Raw genomic sequence first — 12,215 nt, 5'->3', positions numbered from 1 at the left:
ATTAATTTAATTGATTTTTTCCTTAAAAACCATAAACGCGAAGCCCTAATCTAATTTTAAAAAATTTATAATTAATTTAATTAAAAAACCCTAAACTCTAATATCTTATTTATTTAATTTTTTCTTTAAAACTCTAAACCCAATAACCCTAACGCAGAGGTACGGAGAAAACGCTTACTCAAGGAAGCACTTTGTCCACGTGGACACAAAACGCGCCCTCAAAGACGCATTTTCTATCCACGTGGACAAAACTCTTCCTTGAATAAGCATTTTCGTGCTTTGTCACTGAATAACACGCTGACGTAAACGCATTTTTGAAGAAATAAGCCTATTCCGATAATTAATTTTTTACCTGGCTCATTTCAATAATTAAAAAAAAACTTTTATTAATATTTTACCCAAATTCCTGAATATTTTAGGTCTTCACATTTCAGTCTAGTGCAACCAATATATCAGGCGGCAACGTCAAAACACCGTAACAAAATGCCTATTTTCAATTAATATTAAATAAAGATAATATATTTTCATATAAAAGGAATCATTTATAAATATGAGCACCCAACATGAACAACCATGTGAGGTTAATACCCATATGTGAATAACCCAATCTGGTCATGGACGCCACCAATTCTTCAGGACTTGGACTTGAGGTGAAGAAAACATGTGTAATCTTTATCTATCAAAGCAGGTATCCTTAATCTCAATTGATAAAAAGATCAAACAATCGATTAAAAGAGAAACACTACTTGTCTGCAAGGTTTAAAAAACCAACTAAAACAACAAAACCAAATCCAAAATTTTGTCTTTGATGCAAACATCGCTTAAAAGCAAAGAAATAAATATCTGCCTCGTCATACTATAGATTATGTTATGAAGAATTCAACGCTTCTTAGACACACCAACAGTCTTTCCTCGGCGACCAGTAGTCTTGGTGTGCTGACCACGTACACGAAGGCCCCAGTAGTGCCTCAGACCACGGTGGTTCCTGCATCACATTTTTACATCTATAGTTAGTTTAGTTGCCGTCCCATGCCCCAGTACCCCATAAAGTAACATCACAAATTGTTCATTTAACAATTTATCGTGTATACTAACCAAACCAATATATGAACACATGATGTATTCAAATTTCTAAGCTCTGATTATTGCAGCTATTTTCTCATCTTAATCAACGACAAACATCACCAATACAGCATAAGAACTTTGTAACACGAATTGGCCAAAGCAATTGTTCTTTTTAGGCATCGGATATACAAGGGAAAAAGCTAACTCTAGCACAGATCAACAGGAAAAAAGGAATTAACCTGATCTTCTTCAAGCGCTCCAAGTCATCTCTCAACTTCATGTCGAGAGCATTGGACACAACTTGGGAATACTTTCCATCCTTGTAATCCTTCTGCCTGTTCAAAAACCAATCTGGGATTTTAAACTGCCTCGGGTTCGCCACAATCGTCATGAGATTGTCCAATTCCTGTGCAGTCAGTTCACCAGCCCTAATAACGACAAAATTAGCACCAAGAACCGAAAGCCATTCAGCAATTTAATTATATCAAAGCCTACACTCTTACTCTACATATATACATAATTCGAACCTGGAAGAATACTCGATCTAAGTTATATTCGAATCAATGCAAAAACTATTGGGACCGAATCATATATCATTGCCTAAACTTTGTACCATAAATCATCTTATTCAAAATTAAGGACTATAATGGATATATAAACAGTATTTCATTGTACATGCAAATTTGAAAGATAAAAGCAAACCTCTTGTTCATGTCTACATCGGCTTTCTTGCAAACAATGTTGGCAAAACGCCTTCCGATACCCTTGATGGAGGTCAAAGCAAACATAATCTTCTGCTTTCCATCAACGTTGGTGTTCAGGACACGCAAAATGTGCTGAAAATCTTCGTTGGCCACCAGAGACTACACACATAAAACATTAAAATGAGGTTAAAAGCAACAATCTTTGGGAAGAAAATATAAACCACAATTCAAATAAGGTAAATCCCAGTTTACAAACGCTCATAACAACCCCTTTCCAGTTAGTCGGATCAAGAAACAAAGCATGTTAAAACTACAGGAAGAGATGAAGTAATGAATTGATGAGAAGAGAGTTGTGAATATTGGGGATTCGGATGCAAAAGATGGATTTGTAATTACCATTTTTTACGGGGGAAAAAGGAGATTCGGCGGAGAGAAGGGGCTCTGGGGTGACAGATGAGCTTTTGAAGTATACCAATGGAGGCCAAGCTAGAGACTAGGGTTTCTTCTAACAAATTATATATTGATTGCGGTAGGGCTTTTAGGGTTGGGTTTTTGGGCTAAAACCCAAAATCATTCTTTTACTTTTGGACAACCAATATAAATATCAATATCCATATCCATATACTTCAAAATAATAATAATATTATAATTATTATATTTAAATAATATTTATTTATTTAAGTGAATAAGTTTTTAAATGGTAGTTATTTATTTCTTTTATACACAAAAATTATAGTTATTTAGTATTAAATATAAAAGAAAAAGTTGTACCGAAAAAATATATAAAAGAAAAAGTATCTAAGTGGTAATTATTCCTTTAAAAGTAATTCCTAAATGACTTATTTGATAAATGTGTTAGAATCAAATTTTAATTTTTTGGTAATTATTTTAAAAAAGAATTGATAATTTTAGTATGGAATATAGTTTAGTCAATTTTTCTATTCAAAAGAAAATAATTTGACTAAAATTTGAAAGTTAAAGGACTAGAATGATTAAAAAAAGAATAAAAATTAAAGTGACAAAATGATTAAACATTAAGGACTAAATTTATCATAATGTCAAAAAAAAAAATTGAGTAGAATGTAAATATTTTTTTTTAATTCATTGCCTCCCTTACCATATGGCTAAATTTCACCTGGCAGGGCCTTCAACAAAGAGACTTAATGCTTGATCAACTGAGTTACCAGCGACTAATTTCAAAGCCTTGATGCAATCCATTTCCACTTCTACGTTACGGTAGCCTCTATTCCGTGCAATGATCAAAGCATCAGAATTGCTCCACAATATGCATCCGTAGCCTAGCAACTAGTAGTTCCCTTTCTCATTACGTAACACCCATCAGCCTTAACCTCCTCATCGTTATTGACTTTAATCCAACCAGATGGTTGGGGAATCCATTTAACACCTCGAGGTAACCCAGTTGCCTGGACCAAATTTATGTGTTTCTCCAAATGAATATATTTTTCATTGCCAAATGCATCCTTCAACGATACAGTTACCATTTCTGAGAAGCATCTTATTCCCTGACTTCCAAATTGTACAGCATAAAAGACCAAAGAATGTCTTCCATTTGGTTTCTTGCACATCCGTGTCCCCATTATCAACAATATTATGCAGTAGCCAAATAATCAGATCCAAGATGAAAAAGAGACTTTGGAGTTGACTAGGAACTGCCATTTGACTATATATACTTTGTGCAAAAAGGCAGTCTCTTAGCACATGTAATGAGGTCTCCTGAGAACATCCACAAAAGGGACATGTCATATCATTTGCCATCCTCCTTTGACAACGCTCACTGTTTGTTAGCAGGCTTCCTTTGATGGTTATACAAACAAACTGCCTCACGCGTCGAGGCAATTTTGTTTTCCAAAGTCTCGACCACATATGGTGATCATTTGCCTCCCATTTATCTCTGGACAAAGTGTTGTAGGCCTCTTTCAACGTATACCGTCCAGATTTAGAATCACCCCATAAAAGCATATCATAGCCAAGGCTAACAGCAGATGGTTGAACCGCCACGATTCTCAAGATTATATCTGGTTGCAACATAGGTGCGAAACGGGACCAGTCCCAGTTACCAAATTGATCGATCATATCTCCTACTTTAATATTTGCCATATCCTCGTTGAAATAGAGACCATGACTCTTCAGAATTCCACTACCTGGCGGTTACGGCTTGGACCATCTCCAAGAGACCAATAAATGTTCTCACGAAGACATCTCCGTACCTTAGAAAATGAGCGCCAAATAGAAGAGCAGGCAGTTGGACTAATACTCTCAAGGCACCCCTCGCATAGTTTATTCTTAGTGTGTAAAACCCTAACCCAAAGCGCCTCATTGTTCACCACTAACTGGAAACCCAGCTTTAATAAAAATGACTTGTTCTGATCGACTAGCCTTCTCATATCCAAACCTTCATTTTCAATAGGTTGCAACAGCTCACTCACTTCACAAGAGCTGGTTTTTTAACTGTATCCATTGAACCCCAGATAAATCTACGAGCTATTCGTTCCATCTCCTACCAAACACCAATTGGAAAAGCTAGTGACTGCATGAAAAAACTGGGTATAGATAGCAAAACAGATTTCACCAATGTGATTCTCCCTGTTAACGACAGCAGTTTGCCATTCAAACAACTTAGTTTGCTTTGCACCCTTTCAATTATAAATTGGAAAGTTCCTCTATCACTCTTTTGTGTAGGATCGGGACTCCAAGATACTTCCCTAACTCCTCACCTTGTTGAAACATTCCAACGAGTCATCCACATTAAAAGAAAAATAGATATTTGTTTTGGTCGCATTAACCTTATGCCCTCTCGGCACAAAAAAGTTAAACGTTATGCCCGAAGTACCTTCCGAACTGACTCAAAATTCGTAAGACAACATCAGCTTGCTCCAAGTCTACATTGCAAAAAAGAAACAAACCATCAGCAAAAAAGAGGTGCGAGAACAACTAACCATGTCTCACCAACTTCACCAGTTGTCATTCCCCATCAGCCACTTCAATACTATGAGCAAGTTTCTCCATAACAATTACAAAAAATAAGGTGATAATGGTGCCCCTAGGTGGTTTGAATTCCTCCATCAGTTGAAGTTGAAATGCAATGCACAATAATGATCACCAAATTAATGGGAAGGTCTGCATCAACTAGTGAATCTTTAATGAAGCCCCACATAAGTATTCTCTAAATCAACCAATTGTCATCCTGCCTTTCATTTCGGGTTTTTATAAAGTGGATCACTTCTTGACCAATGATAATATTATCACAAATGCTTCGTCCAACCCCTAAGTTGAAGCTCACTTGTTTCGATGAGATTATCTTTGACAAAATGGGCTTCAATTTATAAGCAATTAGCTTAATAACAACTTTGTAAAGTACTGTGCACACAAGCTAGTTGACAGAAATTGAGCAAGACATTGAAGATTTGGCACTTTTGAAATCAACACAATTAGTGTCTTGTCAAAAGCCAACTCCAAGTTGTCACCAATAGAAACACCTCTAACCATCTCATGTTAGAATAAGATTTAGTATTTATGAGTATAATATATTTAGCATTTATTAGCATAATATATTTGACTTTGATTAGAATAATATTTTTTCAACCTATAAATAGATGTAGTCGAAACTCCTCTTATAATCATTCGAATTTGACATAGTGAATTTTCTTCTCCTTTACCCGTGGTTTTTTTCCTGAAAGGGTTTCCACGTAAAAATCTGTGTTCTTTATTTTTATTTCTCTTTTCTTTGCAATATATTGTCATTACCGACATTCTATTTTCTCAAAATGGTATCCGAGCTTCCGGGTTGTTCATCTCGGTCACGGTAATGGCGTCTTTGAAGTATGAAATTTCGCTGTTGGATCGCAATACCATATTTGCGTTGTGGCGGATTAAGAAGCAAGTAGTTCTTGCGCAGATGGATCTGGAGGATGCCCTGCTAGGGATAGATAAGATGCATTCAACATTAACAGATGAAGAGAAGAAATGTAAGGATCGAAAGGCATTAACACAATTACATCTGCATTTGTCTAACGAAATTTTGCAGGATGTGATGAAGGAGAAGACAGCCGCTGCATTATGGAAGAGGCTGGAACAAATATGTATGTTGAAAAATCTAACCAGTAAGTTGCATATGCAGTAGGGTATTTATGTTTATCGTTTGGAGGAAGGTGTGTCTGTGCACAAACACTTAACAGTGTTTAAAGAAATTTTCTCAAACTTGGAGATCATGGAGGTTCAATATGATAAGGAAGATCTAGGGTTGGTTCTACTTTGTTCGCTGCCCCCGTCTTATTCAACCTTTAGAGACACAATTTTATATAGTCACGAGTCTCTCACAATTGATGAGGTTTATGATTCTTTGACCTCGTATGATAAGATGAAACATCTTATGGTTAACCCCGACTCTAAGGGAGAGAGTCTCATTGTTTGTGGGAGACAAGAACGGAATGCTGATGATGATCGTGGAAGAACACAGAAATGGAATCCTCACGGTAAATCTAAGGGTAGATCAAAGTCTTCAAACAGAGGTAAAACTTGTAACTTCTACAAGAAGAAAGAGCACATTAAATCTGAGTGCTATAAGCTACAGAACAAGATCAAAAAGGAGGCTACGAATCAAAAGGGAAAACAACTAGAAAATTTAAGTGAAGCTGATGTTGTAAAAGACTACAGTGACGGTGAACTTCTAGTCGCTTCTGTCAATAATTTTAAAGTGAGCGAGGAGTGGATCCTTGATTTGAGTTGCACCTTCCACATGAGTCCCAATCGGGATTAGTTTACAACTTACGAAATAGTGTCTGAAGGTGTTGTTTTGATGGGAAATAATGCTTCGTGTAAAATTACAGGTGTTGGAACAATTAAAGTTAAGATGTTTGATGGAGTTGTCAGAACACTTAGTGACATGCGACATGTTCCAGAATTGAAGAGAAATTTAATTTCGTTAAGCACTCTTGATTCAAAAGGGTAGAGATACACAGCTGAAAGTGGGGTTTTAAAGATTTACAAAGGTTCCCTCATTGTGATGAAAGGGTAGAGAAAGACTGTCAAGTTATATGTTTTCCAAGGTTCTACTGTTACTGGTGATGCTGTTGTCGCTTCCTCTTCCTTGTCAGATGATGATATTACTAAACTTTGACATATGCGCCTAGGGTATATGAGTGAGAATGACATGACAGAATTGAGTAAAAGAGGACTTATTGATGGGCAAGGAATTTGCAAACTAAAGTTTTGTGAGCACTACGTTTTTGGGAAGCAAAAGAGAGTTCAATTCACTAAAGGAATCCATAACACGAAGGGAACATTAGAGTATATTCATCCTGACCTGTGATGGCCATTCAAAGTGCCTTCGAGAGGTGGAGCTAATTATATGCTAACTTTTATTGATGATTTTTTCCAGAAAAGTTTAGGCATCTTTCCTGAAGCAGAAAAGTGATGTGTTTTCCACATTTAAATCTTGGAAAACTATGATTGAAAAACAGATAGGAAAATAAATAAAATACCTTTGTACAGACAATGGCTTAGAGTTATGTCTGATGAGTTTAATAAACTGTGCAAGTTAGAAGGGATCGTGAGAAACTTGACAGTTCGTCATACTCAACAGCAAAACGGCATTGCAGAACGAATGAATAGAATGATCATGGAGAAGGTTCGGTGCATGTTGTCAAATGGCAATTTACCAAAGTCGTCTTGGGCCGAAGCAACCTCTACTGCATTTTTTTTATCAATCGATCTCCATCTATTGCCTTTGAGAAAAAGACTCCACAAGAGGTATGGTCTGGTAATCCTGCTGACTATTCTGATTTAAAGATCTTTGGGTGTCCTGCATATGCTCATGTTGATAATGAAAAATTGGAAGCGAGATCCATTAAATGTGTTTTTCTTAGTTATAAAGCTGGTGTAAAAGGGTATAAGTTATGATGTCTTGAAAATAAAAAAATTGTGATTAGCAGAGATGTTGTTTTTTATGAAACTGCTATGCTACCTAACTTATCTCTTAAAGACTCTTCCAATAAAGAAAATCAAAAGCAGGTGGAGCATCAGATTAATCCAGAATCTACAACAGAATCGACTCTTCAAGCCAGTACAAAAATTCAGAATAGAGTTGCTTCTTTACCAGAATACTCTATCGCCAAAAATAGAACTATAAGAGAAATTAAACCTCTAAAGAAGTATGCCGAGACTGATCTAGTTGCTTATGCTTTAAATGTGGCTGAAGATATAGATGCAAACCAAGAGCCATCTAATTATTCTGAGGCGGTTAGCTGTATAGACTCAGAAAAAGTGGATGTTTGCTATGCAAGAAGAGATGGAATCACTCCACAAAAACAGAACATGAGATCTTGTGAAACTTCCCAAAGGTAAAAAGGTTGTTCGTTGTAAATGGGTGTTTAAAAAAAAAGAATAGACTCTAGGAGTTAAAGAACCCAGATATAAAGGAAGGCTTGTTGCAAAGGTTTACAGTCAAATTCCAGGAGTGAACTTAACAGATGTGTTCTCCCTAGTTGTGAAGTATAGTTTGATTCGAGCTTTGCTTAGTATTATGGCCATGCATGATTTAGAGCTTGAACAGTTAGATGTAAAAACTACATTTTTACATGGAGAACTTGATGAGGATATTTACATGCAACAACCAGAGGGTTTTACAGTTTTAGAAAAAGAGGATTATGTTTGCTTGCTGGAAAAGTCCCTTTACGGTTTGAAACAGTCACCAAGACAATGGTACAAGAGGTTTGATTCCTTTATAACTTTTCATGATTTCAAAAGAAGTAGTTTTGATAGTTGTGTTTACTTTGTGTATCTACTCCTTTCTGTTGATGACATGTTGATAGCAGCAAAAGATAAATGAGGGGTAAGAAAGGTCAAAGCCCAACTAAGTGAAGAATTTGAGATGAAAGATTTGGGACCAGCAAAGAAGATACTTGGTATGGATATTCTCAGAGATAGAAAAGTAAGTAAATTGTACCAAAGTCAGAAGGGGTGCATTGAGAAAGTTCTTTTTAGGTTCAATATGTAGAGTGCTAAGCCTGTTAGTACTCTTTTAGCAGCCCGTTTCAAACTTTCATCTACTTTGTCTCTATAATCATATGATGAGATTAAGTACATGTCACATGTTTCATACTCTAGTGTAGTGGGATCTCTTATGTATGCTATGGTTTGTTCACGTCCAGATTTATCATATGCAGTCAGTGCGGTTAGCAGATACATGGTGAATCCCGGTAAAGAACATTGGAAAACAGTTCAGTAGATTTTAAGATACTTACGAGGTACTACTGATGTTTGCTTATAGTTTGGAAGAACTAGAGATGGAGTCATTGGGTATGTTTATGTTGATTTTTCTGGAGACCTTGATAAAAGAAGACCTCTCACAGGTTATGTCTTTACAATTAGAGGTTGTGCAATTAGTTAAAAAGCCACTTTGCAAACTACAGTCACTTCCTATAACCAAAATTAGTAATCATGAAAATCCTGCAGATATGATGACTTAGTCACTTCCTATAACCAAGTTTGAGTATTGCTTAGACTTGGTTGGTGTTCATTGTTGAAGTTAAACCATTAAAGGGTTTTATCGAGAGGTGAAAAACTTGTTCGTTAAGAATTCGTGTCAATGTGGAGATTGTTAGAGTTGTATGACCCAAATTCTAAGAGATTTCTTGCAAGTCAAGTTAAACAAAATATATCTTCTTTCTAGAAGATTTAGTATTTATGAGTATAATATATTTAGCATTTATTAGCATAATATATTTGACTTTGATTAGAATTAGGTTTTTTCAACCTATAAATAGATGTAGTCGAAACTCCTCTTGTAATCATTCGAATTTGACATAGTGAATTTTCTTCTCCTCTACCCATGGTTTTTTCCCCAAAAGAGTTTCCACATAAAAATATGTTTGTTTTTTTATTTTTTTTTCTCTTTTCTTTACGATATATTGTCATTACCGACGTTCTAATTTTACATCTCACAGATTGAATTCCCAACTGTATCCTATTGGCTCTAGGAGAACATGGCATGGTATCCGTCAACTCTCAGAGCCTTCAATGGGGCCATATTAAACAAAGCTTGCTTGGCTTCCACATTTGAGGCCTCCTTATGTATCTAGGTTAAGTCAATCATATAAATTGTTGGAATCTTACCTTTCATAGGAAATTGATTCGAATAATCACCATCAACCATATAGAGAGCTTGGAAAACGGAAATTGCTTCACCTTTTAGAACCAATTCATCAAAGCACCACTCCGCACTGCTCAATTTTAGTGCCAAAATTCTATCATGGTCCCTCTAAGTTATGCATTAAATTAAAAGTTCATCAAATTTGTTAATTTTGTACTCTAGAAAATAAGTTTACTTGAAATGCAGTTTTAGATGGGGTTGAAGCATTTCTGGGTCACGAGATCTCTGACTGAGGAAGGAGCTATCTCTTATCTTCGAAACACATTTTGAATCACTTGATTTTGAGTTTTGAAGCTCAAGTTATAACCATTTTAGTGAAGACTATGCGAGCAACATTTCTAGATGCAATTATTATAAGAAATTACAAATTTTGGGATTTAATTCAAGTTTAAATCATATTAGGTTTAATTTTTCCTACGAAAAAACCGGTTCGAAATTATCTTTCATTCCAAAGCGTAACTTGTATCCATACGCTTCATGTTCGCTCGGAGTTCTCTCCCAGAAATACAGTCATCCTTATCCCTTCACGTCAATCCCACGAGCCTCTTCTCCATTCTTATTCAATCATAGCCGAAGGAAGGGGATAAGGCAAAATAGAACAACTCACATTGGGTTTAGAAATAATCAAGCTCGAACTGATGACTTCCACCACGTCAAGGTGATACTCTATCGCTAAGTTATATCCCTTCCCTGCCCCCATCAAGAAATATAACTAATTAATCCTATATAAGTTAAAGGATCGAAAAACTCAACAACACCGGCTATTCTTGAAATACTTAAAATAATCATAAAAATTAGAATAAATATATAACAAAAATATATAACCTAATAAATCCAATATTAGGCTCATATATAATTAAAATTAATCCTTAAAATCGAACCTAATATGATTTAAACTTGAATTAAAACCCAAAATTCAAAATTTTTGGAATAACCTCGTCCATAAATTCTACTTGCGCAGTCTTTACTAAAACTGTTATAACTTAAGCTCACGAATTTAAAATCAGGTGATTCAAAGTGTTTTTCGAAACTAAGAGATAGCTCCTTCATTGGCAAAAAGATATATTGACTTATAAATGTCTAGATCTTATCCAAAAATGCATCACAAGTCAACTAATTTTCTAGAGTCAAACATTGACAAACTTAATTTAATAAATTTCACCCATCCGTGCATGTATCACTCCTACCCTCTAGCACCAACTCTTTGATTTGAATTGGCCCACCGGTATTTTTGGGCTTTATCGAGTTGATGGTCACCTAGTTGAATTGTCTCTCCAAGAATAGATCCCAAATTTGATTCAAACTCCTTTTTAAGTTAGCTAAAGAATAAAATTTAGACATTCCATTAATATCTCATGTAATCTTACCTACCACATTTATCTTTTGATTGAGGCCTTAGTTTCTTTGTCACTGATACCCAAGGCCTGTATCTTTCCTTTTTGGCTTTCTTCACTATTGTGTTTATCTTGTTCAGCATCAAGGCATCAACCATCATATTTGACATACCAATTTCTGATGTTGCTTTTGTTGGATACATACTTGGAGTGTCCACATCTACCAATTAAAACATATATTAGGTAATGACTCATATTCCATTCATTAAACACAATCCTCGATGTATATCTTTAGCATTAGCAATAGCCTTAAAAACCCACATTATCATTCTCGCAAACCTCTTAAGAGACCCACTATTTAAACTATTTTGTTGGAACTTTTCAAGGTGTTGTTCTTCAATTTCTTAGACGATGGGAAGAGTCTGAGAAAGGAAAAGAACAAAAGGAGCTTTTATTAAATCAAATAGGATCTCCTAAAGACCTTTTAAAAGGTTTAACCTCTATTCTAAAAACAGAATTTTGTGGTTATTATGATAAAAAAGATCAAGATAATGTAGCTAGTTACACACTCTCAAAAATAAAATTATGTGATATTAGATATTTAGAAGAATTTTCTAAAAAATTTCTTCATGAATATCATAAATTAAAAAATGAAAATATAGAGTTTTGGAAAAACCAATACTTTCATAAGTTACCCCCACTTTGGGATGAGATATGTATAAACAAATACGTATCCTATTTAGATAAGCACTGTAGAAACTCAGGGCTTTCAAAAGACAATATAGATACTATAGGTAATAGAATTAACTTTGCAAAAGAAAGAATAACTTTACATTGTTTGCAAAGTAAAGCGGCTAAACAGGTCAAAAATAAGTTAAGTCATAAATATTGTTCTAAAATTTTAGAAAATGAATGGGAATTTGAGTGTAAACAAATATATCC

The 12,215-nt window shown here is 35.1% G+C and overlaps 2 protein-coding genes across 2 annotated transcripts; both read right to left on the bottom strand.

Annotated features, from left to right (window-relative positions):
* Positions 1–704: 704 nt before the first annotated feature.
* On the bottom strand, positions 705–2,318 carry LOC107910470 (40S ribosomal protein S18). The gene is made up of 4 exons (XM_016838309.2): positions 2,166–2,318; positions 1,768–1,928; positions 1,305–1,493; positions 705–985 (listed from the first exon to the last, which is right to left on the bottom strand). Exons 1-4 carry the CDS (start codon positions 2,166–2,168, stop codon positions 880–882), a joined length of 459 nt encoding a protein of 152 aa, XP_016693798.1. The 5' UTR covers positions 2,169–2,318; the 3' UTR covers positions 705–879.
* A 582-nt stretch (positions 2,319–2,900) lies between these two features.
* On the bottom strand, positions 2,901–3,887 carry LOC107908041 (uncharacterized). The gene is made up of 3 exons (XM_016835315.1): positions 3,354–3,887; positions 3,105–3,292; positions 2,901–3,012 (listed from the first exon to the last, which is right to left on the bottom strand). Exons 1-3 carry the CDS (start codon positions 3,885–3,887, stop codon positions 2,901–2,903), a joined length of 834 nt encoding a protein of 277 aa, XP_016690804.1.
* Between the last annotated feature and the right edge of the window lie 8,328 nt (positions 3,888–12,215).

This window comes from Gossypium hirsutum, chromosome D02 (assembly GCF_007990345.1).
Source record: "Gossypium hirsutum isolate 1008001.06 chromosome D02, Gossypium_hirsutum_v2.1, whole genome shotgun sequence".
NCBI classification, from domain to species: domain Eukaryota; kingdom Viridiplantae; phylum Streptophyta; class Magnoliopsida; order Malvales; family Malvaceae; genus Gossypium; species Gossypium hirsutum.
This window is presented reverse-complemented; position numbering and strand designations above follow the sequence as displayed.

What these genes read in the sequence shown, in the direction of transcription:
- LOC107910470 (XM_016838309.2), bottom strand. An exon ending in GATGTAGACATGAACAAGAG is followed by an intron (nt 1,494 to 1,767) that starts GTTTGCTTTTAT and finishes TGTCGTTATTAG; the next exon opens with GGCTGGTGAACTGACTGCAC. An exon ending in GAGCGCTTGAAGAAGATCAG is followed by an intron (nt 986 to 1,304) that starts GTTAATTCCTTT and finishes AATGTGATGCAG; the next exon opens with GAACCACCGTGGTCTGAGGC.
- LOC107908041 (XM_016835315.1), bottom strand. Translation starts at nt 3,887, where the DNA reads ATGGCAAATATTAAAGTAGGAGATATGATCGATCAATTTGGTAACTGG. An exon ending in TTGATAATGGGGACACGGAT is followed by an intron (nt 3,293 to 3,353) that starts GTGCAAGAAACC and finishes TTTGGAAGTCAG; the next exon opens with GGAATAAGATGCTTCTCAGA. An exon ending in GAGGAGGTTAAGGCTGATGG is followed by an intron (nt 3,013 to 3,104) that starts GTGTTACGTAAT and finishes TGCACGGAATAG; the next exon opens with AGGCTACCGTAACGTAGAAG.